This window comes from Oncorhynchus gorbuscha, unplaced genomic scaffold (genome assembly GCF_021184085.1).
Source record: "Oncorhynchus gorbuscha isolate QuinsamMale2020 ecotype Even-year unplaced genomic scaffold, OgorEven_v1.0 Un_scaffold_5:::fragment_6:::debris, whole genome shotgun sequence".
Lineage (NCBI taxonomy): Eukaryota > Metazoa > Chordata > Actinopteri > Salmoniformes > Salmonidae > Oncorhynchus > Oncorhynchus gorbuscha.
The window spans coordinates 14,946-38,487 of NW_025745329.1; the positions used below are offsets into that span (position 1 = coordinate 14,946).

General features: G+C 44.6%; 1 protein-coding gene across 6 annotated transcripts in view; it reads left to right on the forward strand.

The window, feature by feature from the left end:
• LOC124018388 (polycomb protein SCMH1) overlaps window positions 1-22,978 on the forward strand; it is a gene marked incomplete at its 5' end in the record, with an annotated part of 36,435 nt that extends 13,457 nt beyond the window's left edge. For 3 of the 6 annotated variants that reach the window (XM_046333681.1, XM_046333686.1, XM_046333683.1), the window contains 9 exon segments: window positions 14,849-15,084; window positions 15,370-15,540; window positions 15,666-15,792; window positions 16,059-16,259; window positions 16,560-16,727; window positions 16,903-17,028; window positions 20,612-20,743; window positions 20,962-21,095; window positions 22,265-22,978. In XM_046333681.1, the coding sequence (XP_046189637.1) occupies window positions 14,849-15,084; window positions 15,370-15,540; window positions 15,666-15,792; window positions 16,059-16,259; window positions 16,560-16,727; window positions 16,903-17,028; window positions 20,612-20,743; window positions 20,962-21,095; window positions 22,265-22,393 (1,424 nt within the window). 6 annotated transcript variants of the gene reach the window in all.
• Window positions 22,979-23,542: the final 564 nt, after the last annotated feature.

Sequence of the window (23,542 nt, forward strand, 5' to 3'; positions counted from 1 at the left end):
TTTAGTGTTTAGGAGGTAAAATAGCGATGTTTGACATTGTGTATCTTTATGTATTGTTAGTGTGGTTGTGTGTGTGTGTGTTATGAGTGTGTGTGTTTGTAAGTACTTATTTTGTTTTTTAACACGGTCTCTCTTGCTGCTTTATGTAAAGTGCCTATCATAAGTATTCACCCTCCTTGTATTTATTCACATTAAAGTGGGATTAAAATGGTTTTAATTGTCATTATTTGTCAACAAAATACTCTGTCAAAGTTGAAGAAAAATTCCCCAAAATGTATGAAACATAAAACACTAATGTATCTTGTTTAGGGGGTATTCACTGCATTGCAGTTGCCATACTAGGCGGTGATACAGCCCAACAGAATGTTCTCAATGGTGCATCTGATTGACCAAAGTTATTATTTTTGTTTGTTATTAAATTGAGTATATTATGGATTATAAAGGGAAAGCCAGCCATGTCACGGACACCGATGCCTTGCTCCTAAACAAGCTAAACACCTTCCCGTTTAAGCGTGTTAACATGTGCAGACCAGTGCATGTGTGGACAAGAGGAATACATATGTAAGAATGTTGTTCATCAACTACAGCTCAGCCTTCAACACCATAGTGCCCTCCAAGTTCATCACTAAGCTCCGCTACACTGATCCTCAACACAGGTGCCCCACAAGGGTGCGTGCTTAGTCCCCACCGATACTCCCTATTCACCCATGACTGAGTGGCCACGCATGTCTCCAACTCAATCATCAAGTTTGAAGACGACACAGCAATGGTAGGCCTGATTACCAACAATGATGAGACAGCCTACAGTGAGGAGGTGAGGACATTAGCGGAGTGGTGCCTGGAAAATAACTTCCATCCACATCGACGGTGTGAAAACCTTCAAGTTCCTTGGTGTGCACATCACTGACAACCTGAAATGGTCCATCCAAACAGACCGTGTGTTGAAGAAGGTGCAACAGCACATCTTCAACCTCAGGAGACTGAAGAGATTTGGCCTGGCCCCTCAAACCGTTACAAACTTCTACAGAGGCACCATTGAGAGCATCCGGTCGGTCTGTACCACCGCCTGGTACAGCAATTGCACTGTCTACAACTGCATGGCTCTCCAGAGGGTGGTGCGGTCAGTCCAAGGCATCACTGGGGGGACACTGACATCTACAGCACCTGGTGTCACAGGAAGGCCAAGAAGATCATCAAAGACCTAAGCCACGGCCGGTTCACCCTGCTACCATCTAGAAGGCGGAGACCGTACAGGTGCATCAAAGCTGGGACCGAGAGACTGAAAAACAGCTCCTATCTCCATGCCCTCAGACTATTAAATAGTCAACACTAGCCGGCCTCCACCCATTACCCTGCCCTGAACTTAGTCACTGTTACTAGCTGGCTACCACCCGGTACTCTACCCTTCACCTTAGAGACTGCTGTCCTATGTATATAGTTATGAAACACTGGTCCCTTTTTCTAATAATGTTTACATACTGTTTTACCAACTTCATAAGTACACTCAGTGGACAGTTCATTAGGTACACCACCCTGTTCATGAAAATGTTTCGCTCCTACAGACAGTGAGTCATGTGGCCATATACTGTAAACCAGACATGCATTGAGGCATTCAGTTACTGTTTGACTGAACATTAGTATGTTCAAAACGAGTGACCTATGCAACTTTGAGCGTAGTATGATTGTCGGTGCCAGGCGCACAGGTTCCAGTATCTCGGAAACGTCTGGTCTCCTGGGCTTTTCACGCACGACAGGACAGGGTTTCCCGAACTCTGTGCTCGGGACCCCAAACGGTTTTGTTTTTCCCTAGCACTACACAGCTGACTCAAATATTCAACTAATCATCAAAATTGGATCATTTTAATCAGCTGTGTGGTGTCAAGCAAAAACCAAAACATGAACCCTATGGGGTCCCATGGACCGAGTTTGAGAAACGCTTGTCTAGGGTTTACGGAGAATGGTGCAACAAACAAAAAACATCCAGTCAGCGGCAGTTCTGTGGGCAAAATAACTGCTCATTGATGAGAGGTCGTAGGAAAATGGCAAAAATCATGCAGGCTAACAGTCGGGCCACAGGCAGGCAAATAACAGCGCAGTACAACAGTGGTGTGCGGAATGGTATCTCAGAATGCACAACTCGTCGGTCCTTGTCACAGATGGGCTATTGCAGCAGACAACCACACCGGCTCCACTCCTATCAGCTAAAAACAAGAAGAAGCGGCTCCAGTGGGCACATGATCACAAATTTAAACAAGAGCTGCTGGCATGGATTCCCGCCCGAAGGACACACCACCGGGGACATCATATTCACAAAGCTGTAAGAATTGTTTACGCAGCATGCCTGCCATTCGAAAAAGTAAATATTGTGGTTACCGACTGGGCTCCTTTTATGGTGGGCAGACACATCCTGATCAGCAGGTTGAAGGAATCGCCCCCCAAACATCAGTGCTGTGTGCCAGACTAAACGGTGAGCTAAAATATGTAATGGATAATGTAATGTGCATAATCAACTTTGTCAGGGACACATCAAATCAAATTGTGTTAGTCAGCAGATGTTAATGCGAGTGTAGCGAAATGCTTGTGCTTCTAGTTCCGACAGTGCAGTGATATCTAACAAGTAACCTAACAATTCCACAACTACCTAATTCACACAAATCTAAGGGATGGAATAAGAACATAAATATATGGATGAGCGATGAACGGGTGGCATAGGCAAGATGCAATAGATGGTATAAAATACAGTATATACATATGACATGAGTAATGCAAGATATGTAAACATCATTATTAAAGGGACTAGTGATCCATTTATTAGTGGCCAATGATTTTGAGACTTTCTGGATGGTAGCGGGGTGAACAGGCAGTGGCTCAGGTGGTTATTGTCCTTGATGATCTTTTTGGCCTTCCTGTGACATCGGGTGCTGTAGGTGTCTTGGAGGGCAGGTAGTTTTCCCCCGGTGATATGTTGTGCAGACCACACCACCCTCTGGAGAGCCTTGCGGTTGTGGGCGGTGCAATTGCAGTTGCCCTTCCTGGCGGTGACACAGCCCGACAATGCTCTCAATTATGCATCTGTAAAAGTTTGTGAGGGTTTTAGGTGACAAGCCAAATTTCATTAGCCTCCTGAGATTGAAGAGGTGCTGTTGTGCCTTCTTCATCACATTGTCTGTGTGGGTGGACCATTTTAGTTTGTCTGCGATGTGTACGCCAAAGAACTTCAGATTTTCCACTGCTGGCCTGTCGATGTGGATAGGGGGATGCTCCCTCTGCTGTTTCCTGAAGTCCACAATCATCTCCTTTGTTTTGTTGACGTTGAGTGAGAGGTTGTTTTCCTGACACCACATTCCGAGTGCCCTCACCTCCTCCCTGTAGGCTGTCTCGTCGTTGTTGCTAATCAAGCCCACTACTGTTGTGTCGTCTGCAAACTTGATGATTGAGTTGGAGGCATGCATCGCCACACAGTTGTGTGTGTGTAGCTCAGAGAACTGTGTAGCTCAGTTGGTAGAGCATGGCGCTTGTAACGCCAGGGTAGTGGGTTCGATTCCCGGGACCACCCATACGTAGAATGTATGCACACATGACTGTAAGTCGCTTTGGATAAAAGCATCTGCTAAATGGCATATATTATTATTATTATATATATTAGTTGTGGGTGAACAGTGAGTACAGGAGGGGGCTGAGCACGCACCCTTGTGGGGCCCCGGTGCTGAGGATCAGCGAAGTGAAGAGGTTGTTTCCTACCTTCAACACCTGGGGCTGCCCGTCAGGAAGTCCAGGACCCAATTGCACAGGGCGGGGTTGAGTCCCAGGGCCTCAAGCATAACGATGAGCTTGGAGGGTACTATGGTATGAGCTGTAGTCAATGAACAGCATTCTTACATAGGTACTCCTCTTGTCCTGATGGGTTAAGGCAGTGTGATGGCGATTGCATTGTCTGGATCTATTGAGGCGGTATGCAAATTGAAGTCTAGGGTGTCAGGTGGAGGTGATATGATCCTTCACTAGTCTCTCAAAGCACTTCATGATGACAGAAGTGATTGCTACAGGGCCATAGTCATTTAATTCAGTTACCTTTGCCTTCTTGGTTACAGGAACAATGGTGGCCACCTTGAAGCATGTGGGGACAGCAGACTGGGATAGGGAGAGATTGAATATGTCCGTAAACACACCAGCCAGCTGGTCTTTTTTCTCATTTCGTCTGTCATAGTTGAAGTGTACCTATGATGAAAATTACAGGCCTCTCATCTTTTTAAGTGGGAGACCTTGCACAATTGGTGGCTGACTAAATACTTTTTTGCCCCACTGTATGTGCAGCAGCTGACCACCTTCACATTCTGGAAAATTAGGATTTCCCCTCCATTCTTTTTTGGGCTGACCTGTTCTGTCACTTTAAACAGGTTAAATCTGCAGTTACGAGGAAGAGGGAAAACAGCTGTGGACATGGTGGAAAAACTTGAGGCCTTTACTAGGAAGTTTGATGATTTGGACTTTTCATCTGGAAGGCTGCGCTTACGCACGTTGAAGAATCAGGAGTACCCAGAGTGTGTTTTGGGTGGCAAGCTCAGAGGAATAGAGCGCAATAAAGGAACTGGCATTTTATGTGCTAACAATGTTTGGATCAACTTACACTTGCGAGTCCTCCTATGAACGCAATCTAGACTCATGACAGAAACCGGCCTTCACACAAGTCAATTGAGGACTGCCTGCGCATCAAAATCACATCCATCTCACTCGCCATCAACAAGATCATGTCCGAGGAGAAATGCAACTTTTCCCATTGAGTAAGTAACTTAGTAGCCTATATAACTTAGCAAATACTAAATACTATTTAGGGGCTATTTAGGTCTCAAGTTAACATTATTTTCTGTTCTGTCATTACAGGAGCAGGCTATCCCGAGACTCCTGATAGACATTCAGACATTTACAGACATCATCTTTTTTTCTTTACGTGATTGTTTTATGTAGGATGCTACATTTTTGTAAAGTTGCCGTTGTAAGCAGGCCTAATTGAAAAACTCCCACTTCTATTAGAACACCATTTTTTTTCTCCTGAAAGATGCTATTAAGCCATAGCCTACCTCCAGCCAAGTTATTTTATGTAAAGCTCGGAAGAAATAGGCTGCAATTAAACCCTCTTGTTTATAAAGTCAAATTAAAATGAAGATTATCTCTTCCTGTGAGCCACTTGCATAACAAGTTAGCTAGACTATAATTTCAACACCAGGCGCTGTTCACCTATTGATTGTGCTGCGGTCGCAGCTTTACGTTTTAGCACCACAAAATGGTCCGCTGCCTGCTTTATTTGATGACTGTCTTTTCTCAAGAATGTTCAAATGTAACTTTTGCCTTATTTAGATGGGGTAACTTCCTTATTTTTGCATCAGGGGTCTGATGGGGTGTGTAGGGTAAGGTGGAGGTGATATTATCCTTTACTAGCCTCTCAAAGCATTTCATGATGATGTAAGTGCTACTGGGCGATAGTCATTTACCTTCACTTTCTTGGGTACAGGAACAGTGGTGGACATCTTGAAGCAAGTGTGGTCAACAGACTGGGATAGGGAGAGATTGAATATGTCTGTAAACACTCCAGCCAGCTGGTCTGTACATGTTCTGGGTGTATTGATACACCATCCAAAGCCTAATTAATAACTTCACCATGCTCAAAGGGATATTCAGACTTTGCTTTGTGAAAAATTGGTTCCCAGTCTTTTGGTTGAATCTGTCCTTAGAATTCACTACTCAACGGCGGGACCTTAAAGAGAATTGAGTGTGTGAGGTACTTTCACTATATATACAAAGGTATGTGGACACCCCTTCAAATTTGCGGATTCGGCTATTTCTGCCACACCCGTTGCTGACAGATTTGTAATATCGAGCACACCGCCATGCAATCTCCATACACAAACATTGGCAGTAGAATGGCCTTACTGAAGAGCTCAGTGACTTTCAACGTGGCACCGGCATAGGATGCCACCTTTCCAACAAGTTAGTTCGTCAAATTTCTACCCTGCTAGAGCTGCCCGGCCCCGGTCTAGGAGGAACAACGGCTTAGCTGCGAAGTGGTAGACCACACAAGCTCACAGAACGGGGCCGCCGAGTGCATAGCACGTAAAACCGTCTGTCCTCGGTGGCAACACTCACTACCGAGTTCCAAAAGTGCCTCTGTTCGTTGGGAGCTTCATGAAATGGGTTTCCACGTCAGAGCAGCCGTACACAAGTCTAGCTGGCTAGTCTTCACTAGCCAGCTAGCTAACGTCCACTGATTAGCTGCACTGGAGAAACTATTACACTCAACTGAACGACTTGATTAGTGTAGTGTTAGCTAGCTACATAGCTGTCTTTGCTGTCTTCGTATCATCGTATCCAAGATAATTGTGTTGTTTAGGTTTAGAGTGTGTAGTCTTAGAGTGATTATCTTAATTTACCGAGGTTAGCTAGCCAGCTATTTGTCGTCCTTAACGTAGGTGACTCTGCTAGCTAGCCAACGCTAGCCAACGTCTTCTGTATAGAACTCAACAACCCGGTCGCATTCACAGGTAGTATCACATTTTCACTTCATTTCATTACAGTACAACGGTTTGATTTGTTTGATCGTAGCTAGCTACATAGCTAGCTACATAGCCGTCTTTGTATCAAAGATAATTGTGTAGTCTAGAGCGATTTTCTAGGTTCGCTGGCCAGCTATTGTCGTTCTTTTAACGCAACGTAACGTAAACAACACTGCTAGCTAGCCAGCTAGCCCCCGAATAGCAACACTGCAGAAACTATTACACTCAACGGAACGACTTCATTAGTGTAGTGTCAACAACGCACCCACTGCCAGCTGGCCTACTTCAGCAGTACTGTATCATTTTAATCATTTTAGTCAATAAGATTCTTGCTACGTAGCTGAACTTTCTGAACATTCGAGACGTGTAGTCCACTTGTCATTCCAATCTCCTTTGCATTAGCGTAGCCTCTTCTGTAGCCTGTCAACTATGTGTCTGTTTATCCCTGTTCTCTCCTCTCTGCACAGACCATACAAACGCTCCACACCGCGTGGCCGCGGCCACCCTACTCTGGTGGTCCCAGCGCGCACGACCCACGTGGAGTTCCAGGTCTCCGGTAGCCTCTGGAACTGCCAATCTGCGGTCAACAAGGCAGAGTTCATCTCAGCCTATGCCTCCCTCCAGTCCCTCGACTTCTTGGCACTGACGGAAACATGGATCACCACAGACAACACTGCTACTCCTACTGCTCTCTCTTCGTCCGCCCACGTGTTCTCGCACACCCCGAGAGCGTCTGGTCAGCGGGGTGGTGGCACCGGGATCCTCATCTCTCCCAAGTGGTCATTCTCTCTTTCTCCCCTTACCCATCTGTCTATCGCCTCCTTTGAATTCCATGCTGTCACAGTTACTAGCCCTTTCAAGCTTAACATCCTTATCATTTATCGCCCTCCAGGTTCCCTTGGAGAGTTCATCAATGAGCTTGATGCCTTGATAAGCTCCTTTCCTGAGGACGGCTCACCTCTCACAGTTCTGGGCGACTTTAACCTCCCCACGTCTACCTTTGACTCTTTCCTCTCTGCCTCCTTCTTTCCACTCCTCTCCTCTTTGACCTCACCCTCTCACCTTCCCCCTACTCACAAGGCAGGCAATACGCTCGACCTCATCTTTACTAGATGCTGTTCTTCCACTAACCTCATTGCAACTCCTCCAAGTCTCCGACCACTACCTTGTATCCTTTTCCCTCTCGCTCTCATCCAACACCACCCACACTGCCCCTACTCGGATGGTATCGCGCCGTCCCAACCTTCGCTCTCTCTCCCCCGCTACTCTCTCCTCTTCCATCCTATCATCTCTTCCCTCCGCTCAAACCTTCTCCCACCTATCTCCTGATTCTGCCTCCTCAACCCTCCTCTCCTCCCTCTCTGCATCCCTTGACTCTCTATGTCCCCTATCCTCCAGGCCGGCTCGGTCCTCCCCTCCCGCTCCGTGGCTCGATGACTCATTGCGAGCTCACAGAACAGGGCTCCGGGCAGCCGAGCGGAAATGGAGGAAAACTCGCCTCCCTGCGGACCTGGCATCCTTTCACTCCCTCCTCTCTACATTTTCCTCCTCTGTCTCTGCTGCTAAAGCCACTTTCTACCACGCTAAATTCCAAGCATCTGCCTCTAACCCTAGGAAGCTCTTTGCCACCTTCTCCTCCCTCCTGAATCCTCCTCCCCCCTCCTCCCTCTCTGCAGATGACTTCGTCAACCATTTTGAAAAGAAGGTCGACGACATCCGATCCTCGTTTGCTAAGTCAAACGACACCGCTGGTTCTGCTCACACTGCCCTACCCTGTGCTCTGACCTCTTTCTCCCCTCTCTCTCCAGATGAAATCTCGCGTCTTGTGACGGCCGGCCGCCCAACAACCTGCCCGCTTGACCCTATCCCCTCCTCTCTTCTCCAGACCATTTCCGGAGACCTTCTCCCTTACCTCACCTCGCTCATCAACTCATCCCTGACCGCTGGCTACGTCCCTTCCGTCTTCAAGAGAGCGAGAGTTGCACCCCTTCTGAAAAAACCTACACTCGATCCCTCCGATGTCAACAATTACAGACCAGTATCCCTTCTTTCTTTTCTCTCCAAAACTCTTGAACGTGCCGTCCTTGGCCAGCTCTCCCGCTATCTCTCTCTGAATGACCTTCTTGATCCAAATCAGTCAGGTTTCAAGACTAGTCATTCAACTGAGACTGCTCTCCTCTGTATCACGGAGGCGCTCCGCACTGCTAAAGCTAACTCTCTCTACTCTGCTCTCATCCTTCTAGATCTATCGGCTGCCTTCGATACTGTGAACCATCAGATCCTCCTCTCCACCCTCTCCGAGTTGGGCATCTCCGGCGCGGCCCACGCTTGGATTGCGTCCTACCTGACAGGTCGCTCCTACCAGGTGGCGTGGCGAGAATCTGTCTCCTCACCACGCGCTCTCACCACTGGTGTCCCCCAGGGCTCTGTTCTTGGCCCTCTCCTATTCTCGCTATACACCAAGTCACTTGGCTCTGTCATAACCTCACATGGTCTCTCTTATCATTGCTATGCAGACGACACACAATTAATCTTCTCCTTTCCCCCTTCTGATGACCAGGTGGCGAATCGCATCTCTGCATGTCTGGCAGACATATCAGTGTGGATGACGGATCACCACCTCAAGCTGAACCTCGGCAAGACGGAGCTGCTCTTCCTCCCGGGGAAGGACTGCCCGTTCCATGATCTCGCCATCACGGTTGACAACTCCATTGTGTCCTCCTCCCAGAGCGCCAAGAACCTTGGCGTGATCCTGGACAACACCCTGTCGTTCTCAACCAACATCAAGGCGGTGGCCCGTTCCTGTAGGTTCATGCTCTACAACATCCGCAGAGTACGACCCTGCCTCACACAGGAAGCGGCGCAGGTCCTAATCCAGGCACTTGTCATCTCCCGTCTGGATTACTGCAACTCGCTGCTGGCTGGGCTCCCTGCCTGTGCCATTAAACCCCTTCAACTCATCCAGAATGCCGCAGCCCGTCTGGTGTTCAACCTTCCCAAGTTCTCTCACGTCACCCCGCTCCTCCGTTCTCTCCACTGGCTTCCAGTTGAAGCTCGCATCCGCTACAAGACCATGGTGCTTGCCTACGGAGCTGTGAGGGGAACGGCACCTCAGTACCTCCAGGCTCTGATCAGGCCCTACACCCAAACAAGGGCACTGCGTTCATCCACCTCTGGCCTGCTCGCCTCCCTACCACTGAGGAAGTACAGCTCCCGCTCAGCCCAGTCAAAACTGTTCGCTGCCCTGGCCCCCAATGGTGGAACAAACTCCCTCACGACGCCAGGACAGCGGAGTCAATCACCACCTTCCGGAGACACCTGAAACCCCACCTCTTTAAGGAATACCTAGGATAGGATAAGTAATCCCTCTCACCCCCCCTTAAGTTTTAGATGCACTATTGTAAAGTGACTGTTCCACTGGATGTCATAAGGTGAATGCACCAATTTGTAAGTCGCTCTGGATAAGAGCGTCTGCTAAATGACTTAAATGTAAATGTAAATGTAACAAGCCTAAGATCACCATGCACAATGCCAAGTGTCCTGCTGGAGAGGTGTAAAGCTCTCCGCCATTGAACTCTGGAGCAGTGGAAACGGATTCTCTGGATGATGAATCTGGGTTTGGCGGATGCCAGGAGAACACTACCTGCCGCAATTTATAGTGCCAACTGTGATGTTTGGTGGAGGCGAAATAATTGTCTGGGGCTGTTTTTCATGGTTCGGGCTAGACCCCTTAGTTTCAGTGAAGGGAAATCTTAACGCTACAGCATACAATGACATTCTAGACAATTCTGTGCTTCAACTTTGTGGCAACAGTTTGGGGAATACCCTTTACTGTTTCAGCATGACAATGCCCCCATGCACAAAGCGAGGTCCATACAGGGATTGGGTTGTCGATCGGTGTGGAAGAGCTTGACTGGCCTGCAAAGAGCTCTGACCTCAACCCCATCGAACACCTTTGGGTTGAATTGGAGCGCCGAATCGCCCAACATCAGTGCTCGACCTCACTAATGCTCTTGTGGCTTAATGGAAGCAAGTCCCCGCAGCAATATTCCAACATCTCGTGGAAAGCCTTTGGAAGAAAAGTGGAGGCTGTTATAGCAGCAAAGGGGGGACCAACTCCATATTAATGCCAATGATTTTCAAATGAGATGTTCGACGAGTAGGTGTCCACTTCCTTTTGGTTATGTAGTGTAGATGGTGTAGTCATTCAAAAATCATGTTACCCCCTATTATTGCACACAGACTTAGTCCGTGCAACTTATTATGTCATTTTTTAAGCTCAATTTTACTCCTGAACTTATTTAGGCTTGCCATAACAAATTAATGCCTATATAACCAAGATGTTTTTTTTATTTTTTATTAATTTGTAAACATTTATAGAATTTTCTTTTTACTTTGACATTAAGGAGTATTTTGTGTAGTTTGTGACAAAATAAATCACAATTCAATCCATTTTAATCCCACTTTGTAACGCAACAAAATGTGAAGAAAATCCAAGTGGGGGTGAATACTTATGCTAGGCACATTATCTGATACTGACGTGCACATGAGTATAATTATAACCTGCAGACTTTTTCGGTGCGTGCTATTATGGGTTTGTGTATTTTACAAACCTGGGTTCAAATACCATTTCAAATGTCTCAATTACTTTCACAATTGCACAGAGATGTACCTCTGGTCTCTTGGCAGCTCCCACCAGCCCAGTCCAAGCTCTTCTCTGTCCTTGCACCACAATGGTGGAACCACCTTCCCCCTGAAGCTAGAACAGCATTGTATTTTCTTCCGTAAAACATGTGAAACCCTACCTCTTCAAAGAGTATCTGCTAAATGACTAAGATGTAAATGAATTAAGTATTCTAATATATTATATTTGAAAAGACAAGTTGAATATTTTATTGTTATTTGGAAATACTCTCGGAAAGTATTTGAAAATACACTGACTCATATACACTCCCATGTGTTTAACCCAGGTATTTGAAAATAGTGTTTGAAATAAGTATTTGGTAATACTATCAATTACAATTTGGTAGAGTATTTATTTATTTATTTTTTTTACAAATAACCATTCAAATACTCAAAAGTACTTGTTTTAAGCTGTGTATTTGAAAATACTCAAATACACAGAAAAAAAGTATTTTAAATACCAGATAGTCAAATACACTTTTATTTGAACCCAAGTCTGGTATATTGCCCCACAGGCCAAGTCATGTGTTAGTGCGAGTGTCCGCATTCGTGTGTGACTTTGCAATGCTGCACATATTGTCATCGTCGTTGCTTCATACACTTTAGGCAGAGTGTGATTTAGACTTGGCCTGGCCCCTAAGAATGAAAGGGTGTGTACTACAGGGTGTGACGTTTAAAGATAAATGTTAACACCATATCTGACAGCTATCGGCAGTTTGCGTCTTTATTGCTACTACACTTATTTCCCAGGCAGTTGTCAGCATGTTCTACTTGATGGGCCTCGGTAGGCTACTGGTTTGCTTTTTCCTCTGGTGAGAATTGCACAGAGATTACAACGAGCGAGAGTCTGCGGTTTATGAGGAATTTGGTCTTGTCCGGTCCCCATTGGCGAGGCCTTGCAAGTGTATCAAAACTCAAGAGAGGAAGGAAGTGTGCAGAGAGGAAGAGTCACACGGGTAACCTAGTGCAGAGGAACTCTACTGTCTACTTTCACTGTCTTTGTCTGTCTGTCTGGGCTTGATTGGTTTGTATCAGAGCCACTTCACAAAGCTCAGGAGCCTCTGTTGTGCAGGGTCTGTATTGGTTTGTCTCACCCTTTATTGTGTGTGTGTGTGCCTGAAGTGAGTTGTTTGCTTTGTATCACTCATTGCAAGTTTTGCCATTGATCTCTATCTCAGTGAAGAACTCTCTCAATTCCATTCATAGGGCTTTATTGGCATGGGAAACATACTGTATGTTTACATTGCCAAAGCAAGTGAATAGATAATAAACCAAAGTAAAATAAACAATCAGGAAAGAACAGTAAATATTAAACACCCAAAGTTTCGAAGGAGTAGAGACATTTAAAATGCTTTTTTATGGCTATGTACAGAGTTGTAACAATGTTCAAAATGGAAAATAAATCAACAGAAATATGGGTTATATTTACATTGGTGTTTGTGTTTTACTGGTTGCCCTTTTTCTTGGGGCAACAGGTCACACATCTTGCTGCTGTGATGGCACACTGTGGTATTTTACCTAATGGATATGAGAGTTTATCCCCAAAAAATGTATTTATACAAATTTGATTTGTTTTTCGAATTCTTCATGGGTCTGTGTAATCTGAGAGATATATGTGTCTCTAATATGGTCATACATTTGGCAGGAGGTTAAGAAGTGCAGCTCTTTCCACCTCATTTTGTGGGCAGTGTGAACATAGCCTGTCTTCTCTTGAGAGCCAGGTCTGCCTACAGTGGCCTCTCAATAGCAAGGCTATGCTCACTGAGTTTGTACATAGTCAAAGCTTTCCTTAATTTTGGGTCCGTCTCAGTGGTATTCTGGGCCAAATAGCATTGCAGTTTGCTCAGGTTTTTTGGTCAATTCTTTCCACGGTGTCAGTAATTATCTTTTTGTTTTCTCATGATTTGGTTAGGTCTAACTGTGTTGCTGTCCAGGCTCTGTGTGTGAACATAGCCCCAGGACCAGCTTGCTGAGGGGACTCTTCTCTAGGTTAATCTCTCTATAGGTGATGGTTTTGTTATGGAATGTTTGAAAATTGTGACTGGGGGTATTGATACACCATCCAAAGTGTAATTAATAACTTCACCATGCTCAAAGGAATATTCAATGTCTTTTTTTTCTACCCATCTACCAATAGGTGTCCATTGCGAGGCATTCATTGGAAAATGGTGGTCTTTATAGTTGAATCTGTGTTTTGAAATTCACTTCTCGACTGGGGGACCTTACAATTATCTGTATGTGTGGGGCACAGAGATGATATAGTCATTTAAAATCATGTTAAACACTATTATGGCACACATGCAACTTATTATGTGACTTGTTAAGGAAATGTTTACTCCTGAACTGATTTAGGCTTGCCATAACAAAGGGGTTGAATACTTATTGACTCAAGACATTTCAGCTTTTCATTTTTTTATTAATTATTACACATTTTGAAAAACATAATTCCACTTTGACATTATGGGCATGTAGGCCAGTGACAGAAAATCTAAATGTAATCCATTTTAAATTCAGGCTGTAACACAACAACGTTTGGAAAATGTCAAGGGGTTGTGAATACTTTCTGAAGGCACTGTATAACTGATTCAAGATTTTTTGCCAGATTCTAATTGGTATGTTGAATTTTGTGTCTTTTTGATGGCGTAGAAGGCCCTTCTGGGGTGGCAGGGTAGCCTAGTGGTTAGAGTGTTGGACTAGTAACCGAAAGGTTGCAAGTTCAAATCCCCGAGCTGACAAGGTACAAATCTGTCGTTCTGCCCCTGAACAAGCAGTTAACCCACTGTTCCTAGGCCGTCATTGAAAATAAGAATTTGTTCTTAACTGACTTGCCTAGTAAAATAAAGGTGAAATTAAAAAATAAAATAAAAATTGCCTCTCAGATCATTCACAGCTTTATGGAAGTTACCTGTGGTGCTGATGTTTAAGCCAAGACAGGAATAGTTTGTTGTGTGCTCTAGGGCAACGGTGTCTAGATGGAGTTTGTATTTGTGGTCCTGGCAACACTCTTTTTCTGTCTGTCTCTCATCCTTCTCTATGAAGGATAGAGTGTAACACAAGTGTATAACACAAGTTGCCTCTTTGTTCCGCAGCTGAAAGCAAACTGGGTCACCATAGCCTTCCTTAACACAAAAGCTGTGTTGTTAGAGGCATTATTGCCTATCACTGGCTGTTTATGTCATTGAGTCTGTCATGATTTTGATTAAGTCGCTGCTCTTTCCCTGGTTGGTTATGTGTTACTTTGATGCTACTTCCTGAATCTGACATTCATTGTTTCCTGTCCGGCTGCATTTTAATGGATGAAGGAAATAATTAATATATTTATTTTACAAGGCAAGTCAGTTAAGAACAAATTCTTATTTTCAATGATGGCCTAGGAACAGGGGGTTAACTGCCTGTTCAGGGGCAGAACAACAGATTTGTACCTTGTCAGCTCAGGGATTTGAACTTGCAACCTTCCGGTTACTAGTCCAACGCTCTAACCACTAGGCTACCCTGCCGCCTCCGATCTCTGATCTCTAGACTAGAGGATAAATTGCATTTGTTTGATTCATTAACATCCTGTTTGAACAGTTTTTTTTTTACACTCCCCCTATTGCTCTTTCTCTCTCTGGGGACAGCAGTGCTACCCAAGACCCTCGGTTGCCTTTCAGACGATAGCGTGGGAACAGCCATGCACCCCATGCCAGGACAGCCGCCTGGCCAACGGGGACGCAAGCCAGGCCGCAGGAAAGCCAAGCTGACAGGGCTCTGTGGCCAGAAGGGGGCCGGAGTAGGAACACAAGCCCCCCTGCCCAGAAATGGACTGGAGCATATCAAGGTCCCCAAGAAGAGAGGCCCCAAACCGGGGAGTAAGGTACAGACCAAGGACCCGGGGTTGGGAAGTGTGGGTGGGGTAGGGTTGGATGTTTCATCCTGTGTCGCAGTACCCAAACACTCTTTTATAATAACAACCTTGTTGGTCAAAAGTTGAACTAAAGTCAAGAATTCACTTATATTCTAATTCCACTGCTACTGAGAAAAGTAATGTTTGCCCTCCCATTGACATCTAGAGTGATTAATATATTGTATTATTATATTAATATAATATACAGTGCATACTAACCCTAACATTGTCCTCTCACTCCTCCTCTGTGTTTAGTTGGGCTGGGCGAAGAGAGCAGGCTGGCTGGAGGGTGCCATGGCAGGCCCAGGGCGACCCATGTCCCGGCCCAGAGGGAGGCTGCCAGCCGACTGGGCCCAGAGGATGCAGGAGGGTCAAGTGGAGTCTATCAAGATCCCCAAAAAGAGAGGGCCCAAGCCCGGCAGCAAGGTAACCACACAAACAATGTGACTAATCCAGCACCTGGGACAAGTGTTTTTTTAATTTTTATGGATGAGCGCATACCACCCCACTAAACGTTGTGTATATGTGTGTGTGTGTGTCTGTGTGAACAGAGAAAACCGCGGGTGGTGCCCAACCCCGTGCCTGTTTCCCCCAACAGCAGTATGCCAGAGCCAGACACCAGCACGGTGCCCCTGGACAACGCCACCATCCCCAGCGCCGCCTTGCATGCTGCAACAGGTACACACACACAAAGTAGTACTTCATCACTACAATTAACACTCATATGGATTTCTGTGGAGCCCAGTGCAACCTGTATTATGAATAATTGTATGCCCTCGGACATCCTTGCGAGTCAATCATCGATGAAAATGTGATATTGTTAAATATGTTTGGAGCATTAAGTCAAATCTGCCTTTTTCAGCCAAAGTGGTAAACACGCTGAATGTTAGATGCCTCTGTGTTTGTGTGCGTGACTGCCTGCATCTACCTACGTGTCCCCACAGTGTGTGTATACCTGAACAAGTATGGGAAAGTGGGACCCCACTTGGACGGGCGGCGGGTGCAGCAGCTGCCCGACCACTTTGGTCCAGGCCGGGCTTCCTCGGTGCTACAGCAGTGTGTCCAGGCCTGTGTGGACTGTGCCCACAACCAGAGCTCTGTCTTCTCCTGCCTCAAGCCAGGTCACGGAGGAGAGGTCATATCGGGTAAGGACTGGTACCTGCTTTCTGTATGGGCTATACTCTCTATAAGCTTTATTATAGGTTTAGTTATAGAGATAATCAGAGTCTTTGCATTTCCTTAAAAAATATTATTTTTCCTTCATTTATTTCAAGCCTCCCTGTGCACTACATCAGGACCAGTTGTTAAAACAGACTGGTAGATTTTTTCTTCCTGAAATTGATTAAACCAAATCTCTATATCTCCTATTCCCTTGGCATTGCTGCTAAATGTGAGGAATTGGCTGTCTGTGCCGAACCCTTGCCCTCTGTGTCTGTCCCATGCAGCCCACTTTGACCAGCAGCACCATACCCTCACCCTGCCCACGGTCAACAGCGTCACGTACGTCCTGCGCTTCCTGGAGAAACTCTGTCACTACCTCTACTGTGACCCTCTGTTTTGCAGCCAGCCCGTTCCCCAAGGGGGACTGCATTACGATAGCCACGCCCACCCAGGTCAGCACACACACTGTACTGGGGCATAACCTTGACTTTACTGTTGGTTCAGGACAGAAAAGAGTTGTTTCTTTTTGGCCTTTTCACCATTGTAACAGTGTCGATTTGAGTCAAGTATGTAGGTATTTACTTTTCACTCCTCACTAGTTTTCCTTTCTGTTACGACTCTCTCCAGAAAGGAGAAGTTTTAGGGAGGGCCTCACGACGGGTCCAGGAAGAGGCTCCAAGCGGTTCCTTCAAGACTCCTACTACAGCCCCCTCCCCCACAAGCTGGCCAAAAACCTTTGCCTCTCCTCAGAAGGTACAGCTCCCTAGGAAATCCTTAACGCTTCATTTAAAATGACTTGATTGATGAAAATAGAAACATGCACCTCTAATGGGACAAACAAATGGAAAACATTTGTGTACAAACAAAAACTCTTATTTTAGGGTGTAGCTAGGACTGGAGGTCAGCTGGTTTTTGTAATGCAAAAGTCTGCCGGTCTCACGGTAATTGACCGTTAATTAACAGAAACACGTTTAGCATTTCCAGGCCTCCACGAATATAAATTGCATACAAGCCACATACAAGCTAGTGATGAGCGTGCCTTTGGAACATCTACGTTTTAAGAAAGTCTAAGATTAGACTTTTTTAAAATATATATAGTTGTCCCAAAGGCAAGCTCATCAGCAGCTTGTACCTTGTCAGCTAAGCGAACAAGTCTACAGCCTATGGCATGGAGCATAGCCAGATAATATACAGTATGCCAACTCATATTCTGTTCCTCTGAAATACATTTTCTTCAAATCATGTTTCTTTTAGACTTCACTATAATGGATTTATTGTGATGGTGTATATTTTATTTAATATACACCGTCACAATATATTCATCATTTATTTTAGTCATGTCTAAAGAAACATGATATGATGAAAATGTATTTCAGAGGAACAGAATGTGAGTTGGCATCTGGCTATGCTCCATGCCATAGACTGTAGTCTTATTCATTAAGCTATGCTTAAAAGTCCCGTGCCATGATTTTATATAATTGAACTTAGCTGAATAAAATAGAAAGGATATTTTTCCCCATTCCAGAGCGAGTGCGCATATGAAGTGGTTATGTTGAGTGTAAAAGTGATCATTTGAAACAGGTCCTATACGCTAGGTTTAGAGTTATTTGGCAACTTTAGTTGTGAATGATATAAACCTTACAATTTGTTTAGATTTAGAATGGCTCATTATCAAATGGGGAGGGGGAAAAATACATGTCATCTGCATGCACTCAAATAGTGAATGGAGACCGTGCACTTTCTCGCCAATACGTTTTTCAATCGATGGTAACATGTTTTCACAACAAAACAAATTCCACTAAACTGTTGACAGCACCTCTGCACGCTCGAGAAAGGAATAAAGGAGAGCGAGGAGGAGAAGGAAAGGCATGGTGGTGAGGTAGTCTGTATAGCGAAAGGTAATGTGTCACCCAATTAATTATGAATATATTTTTAAAAAATTCCTATTAACTGGCTATTCAAAATCAAATACAAATTCACTATAATTGTAGGCCTATCTGTAAGCCGCCCTGCACATCCAACAGCATCGCCTAGGGTTATACAGTGGGGCAAAAAAGTATTTAGTCAGCCACCAATTGTGCAAGCTCTCCCACTTAAAAAGATGAGAAGGGCCTATACTTTTCGTCATAGGTACACTTCAACTATGACAGACAAAATGAGGGGGGGATCCAGAAAATCACATTGTAGGATTGTTAATGGATTTATTTGTAAATTATGGTGGAAAATAAGTATTTGGTCACCTACAAACAAGCAAGATTTCTGGCTCTCACAGACCTGTAACTTCTTATTTAAGAGGCTCCTCTGTCCTCCACTCGTTACCTGTATTAATGGCACCTGTTTGAGCTTGTTATCAGTATAAAAGACCTGTCCACAACCTCAAACAGTCACACTCCAAACTCCACTATGGCCAAAGACCAAAGAGCTGTCAAAGGACACCAGAAACAAAATTGTAGACCTGCACCAGGCTGGGAAGACTGAATCTGCAATAGGTAAGCAGCTTGGTTTGAAGAAATCAACTGTGGGAGCAATTATTAGGAAATGGAAGACATACAAGACCACTGATAATCTCCCTCAATCTGGGGCTCCACGCAAGATCTCACCCCGTGGGGTCAAAATGATCACAAGAACGGTGAGCAAAAATCCCAGAACCACACGGGGGGGGCCTAGTGAATGAACTGCAGAGAGCTGGGATCAAAGTAACAAAGCCTACCATCAGTAACACAAAAAAAAAAACTCAACTCGTCGTGACAAAGGATGCCGAGTTGCATCCAATGAACACCATACCTACTGTGAAGCATGGGGGGTGGAAACATCATGCTTTGGGCTGTTTTTCTGCAAAGGGACCAGGACGACTGATCCATGTAAAGGAAAGAATGAATGAAAACCTGAGTGAAAACCTCCTTCCATCAGCAAGGGCATTGAAGATGAAACGTGGCTGGGTCTTTCGTGAGATTTTGAGTGAAAACCTCTTTCCATCAGCAAGGGCATTGAAGATGAAACGTGGCTGGGCAACGAAGGAGGGGCTTCGTAAGAAGCATTTCAAGGTCCTGAAGTGCCCTAGCCAGTCTCCAGATCTCAACCCCATAGAAAATCTTTGGAGGGAGTTGAAAGTCCGTGTTGCCCAGCAACAGCCCCAAAACATCACTGCTCTAGAGGAGATCTGCATGGAGGAATGGGCCGAAATACCAGCAACGGTGTGTGAAAACCTTGTGAAGACTTTCAGAAAACATTTGACCTCTGTCATTGCCAACAAAGGGTATATAATAAAGTATTGAGATTAACTTTTGTTATTGACAAAATACTTACTTTCCACCATAATTTCCACCATAATCCTACAATGTGATTTTCTGGAGTTTTTTCTTCTCATTTTGTCTGTCATAGTTGAAGTGTACCTATGATGAAAATTACAGGCCTCTCTCATTTTTTTAAGTGGGAGAACTTGCACAATTGGTGGCTGACTTTTTTGCCCCACTGTATGTTCTCTCCCAGACTCATGGATAGACATTTTGGAGCGTAGCATAAGGTAACCAGTCCATCCAGTATAATATCCTATTTGTAAGTCGCTCTGGATAAGAGCGTCTGCTAAATGACTTAAATGTAAATGTAAAATAATAATACAGTCCACACTCAATGGCGATTACTCAAATTTGTATAGGCTAGACCAATTATGTACCAAAGACATTTTAAATCAGTTTTGTTTTATGTTTTTTTTGCCATGTGTATTATGTGGTAGGCTATGTATGCACCATCATCATTTTAATTTAGGTATTTTTCGGACTTGGGCTCATAAATTAATGCGTATGCATAAGCTCTAAAATGCGTATTGGTGTTTTGAATTAATCATCACCTTAGAAAGCGCTGTCCATTTTGTTGTGTTAGGCTTTGAAACAACATCCACAACGACCATGTTTTACACTCACTTTCAACCTGCTGTTGAACTTCTTTCTTCAAATTGATCATCACATTGAGGTGAGTTTTGAAAGCGCAATACTGTTTTGATAATAAGTGATTTTCGATAACATTTGCATTGATGTCAGAGTAGTTGGAGGGACAATAGAGCCCTGAGTTCCAGGCCATTGGGACCTGATGGTCGTTAGCAAGTTCGGTATTACCAAAGCATGTCCGGACTGCATAAGAGGAGATTACCATGACTCAACAGTCGCATGGAATTTTACTGCGGTCATAACTCAAGACTGCCGGTGTGGCGGTAATACGGTCACCGCAACAGCCCAAAGTGTAGCCAGTAATGTCCCACTAAGCAAACTTTTGACTACAGTTAAGCTACAGGTGTGTCACTTGGGCCTTGTCATTAACTCTCCTGTCCATGTTGTTCCAGGTGAGCCCTTCCTCATGGTGAACGGTGTAGGGGGTTCGGGGCACTTAAAAAAGAGCCCCCTGTCCCCGGGCTCGACAGGGCATCCTCTGGGCCTGCGGTCCCCCACCAAGTTGCTACATCTCAACTCTTCAGGTCGGGGTTTATCTTTAATGCAGCGCATGTCATTAAAGGCAAAAATGATATTGTCCAGTGGATTTGATTCGATTTTTAGCCAAGCTAATTTATGGATTGTGTATGGCTTTTTGGTAACACTTTCGATGGAGTTGCTCATCATCCCATAATAACAAACCCTGCTGGTGATTGGTGACTAATGTTCCTCTGTATCTCTACTCTGACCCGCCATCCGACAGGCTCTGAGCGTTTCAGAGAGAGCCCTCGGCCCAGTGGCCAGGACCCCAACCTGTGGACGGTGAAGGACGTCATGCAGTTCATCAGAGACATAGACCCCCTACTGGCCCCCCACGCAGATCTCTTCAGAAAACACGTACGTATCTACAGAATTTAATAGAACAGTACTATCCTATTGTATATGTACGTATCAGCCCGACAGAACACTCAGCATAGAGGGACACTTACAGTGCATTCGGAAAGTATTCACACCCCTTGACTTTTTCCACATTTTGTGACTTTACAGCTTAATTAAATTATTAAATTGATTTTTCCCCCTCAATCTACACACAATACCCCATAATGAGAAAGCAAAAACTGGTTTTTATAAACATTTTGCAAATGTATTTAAAAAATTTAAAAGATCACATTTACATATGTTTACAGACCCTTTACTCAGTACTTTGTTGAAGCACCTTTAGCAGTGATTAGAGTCTACCCAAGAGTCATATTGGGTATGACTCTACAAGCTTGGCACACCTGTATTTAGGGAGTTTCTCCCATTCTTCTCTGCAGATCCTCTCAAGCTCTGTCAGGTTGGATGGGGAGCGTCGCTGCACAGCTCAAGGACATTCAGAGACTTGTGTCAAAGCCACTCCTGAGTCTTGGTGGTTCCAAACTTTTTTCATTTAAGAATGATGGAGGCCACTGTGTTCTTGGGGACCTTCATCCTGCAGAATTTCTTTGGTAGCCGTCCCCAGATCTGTGCTTTGACACAATCCTGTCTCGGATCTCTACGGACAATTCCTTCGAACTCATGGCTTGGTTTTTGCTCTGACATGCACTGTCAACTGTTTGACCTTATATAGACAGTTGTGTGCCTTTCCAAATAATGTCCAATCAATAGAATTTACCACAGGTGGACTCCAATCAAGTTGTAGAAACATCAAGGAAAATCAATGGAAACAGGATGCACCTGAGCTCAGTTTCGAGTCTCATAGCAAAGGGTCTGAATACTTATGTAAATAAGGTATTTCTGTTTTTGTTTTTAATACATTTTCAAACATGTATAAAAAACTGTTTTCACTTTGTCATTATGGGATAATGTGTGTACATTGATGAGTGAAAAAAATCATTTAATCCCTTTTAGAATATGGCTCTAACGTAACAAAATGTGGAAAAAGTCAAGGGGTGTGAATACTTTCCCAATGCACTGTATGTTTTGCCATTGTTTTTAGTGGAAGTATTTTCAAATTCTTAAGTGTTTTGTTGAGTTTATAACCTTAATAGCAAATTAAAATGTTATCCCACTCCTATGTTTTGCAGGAGATTGATGGCAAAGCCCTCTTGTTACTACGCAGCGACATGATGATGAAATACATGGGCTTGAAGCTCGGGCCTGCCCTAAAACTCACATTCCACATCGACAAGCTCAAACATGGACGCCCAAATTGAGCTCATCGGTGTCCCGTCCCCCCCTCCCCTCTACAGGATATAATGCACGGCATACTACTGGACTAACCATCACATGTCGCATCCGCCACTAGGCTATGATACCTGGTGTTATATATCCCCTCCCTTTCTCTGCCGTATCTAAGAAGCCCTGTGGCGAACTTCTCTTATTTACATTTTATTTCTGTTGTGTGGCACAATCCAGCCCTACGGCAGCATTGGATATGCAGACTGACTGACTCGCCCACAGCTCCTCCTCATCCATCATGTTACTTGCCTGTTTTTCTATTCCATATTATCTTACAACAACCTCTACCAATGATGCCCTCCCTGTGTGTAGCCATTTTTTACTGAAATGGCCATTTTAGGCCACAGTTTGTATTACATTGTTTTTGATCACATTTTTTGTGCCTTCCCTGGAAAATATGGACTTGCATTAGGCCATTTTGGCTGTTTTGTATGAAATAAGTATACTGAACAAAAATATAAATGCAACATGTAAACTGTTGGTCCCATGTTTCATGAGCTGAAATAAAAGATCACAGAAAGGTTCCATACGCACAAAAAGCTAATTTCTCTCAAATGTTGTCCACAAATTTGTTTACATCCTTGTTAGTGAGAATTTTTTCATTTGCCAAGGTAATCCATCCACTTGACAAGTGTAGCATATCAAGGAACTGATTAAACAGCATGATCATTACACAGGTGCACCTTGTGCTGGATACAATAAAAGGCCACTCTAAAATGTGCTGTTTTGCCACAGATGTCTCAAGTTTTGGCATGTTGACTGCAGGAATGTCCACCAGAGCTGTTGCCAGAGAATTGAATGTCCATTTCTCTGCCATACGCCGCCTCCAACATCATTTTAGAGAATTTGGCAGTACTTCCAACCAGCCTCACAAGCGCAGACCACGTGTAACCATGCCAGCCCAGGACCTCCACATCTGGTTTCTTCACCTGCGGGATCGTTTGAGACCAGCCACCCGGACAGTTGATGAAACTGTGGGTTTACTGTGAATTTCTGCACAAACTGTCAGAAACCGTCTCAGGAAAGCTCATCTTTGTGCTCATCGTCCTCACCAGTGTCTTGACCTGACAGCAGTTCGACGCCGCATCCGACTTCAGTAGGCAAATGCTCACCTTCGATGGCCA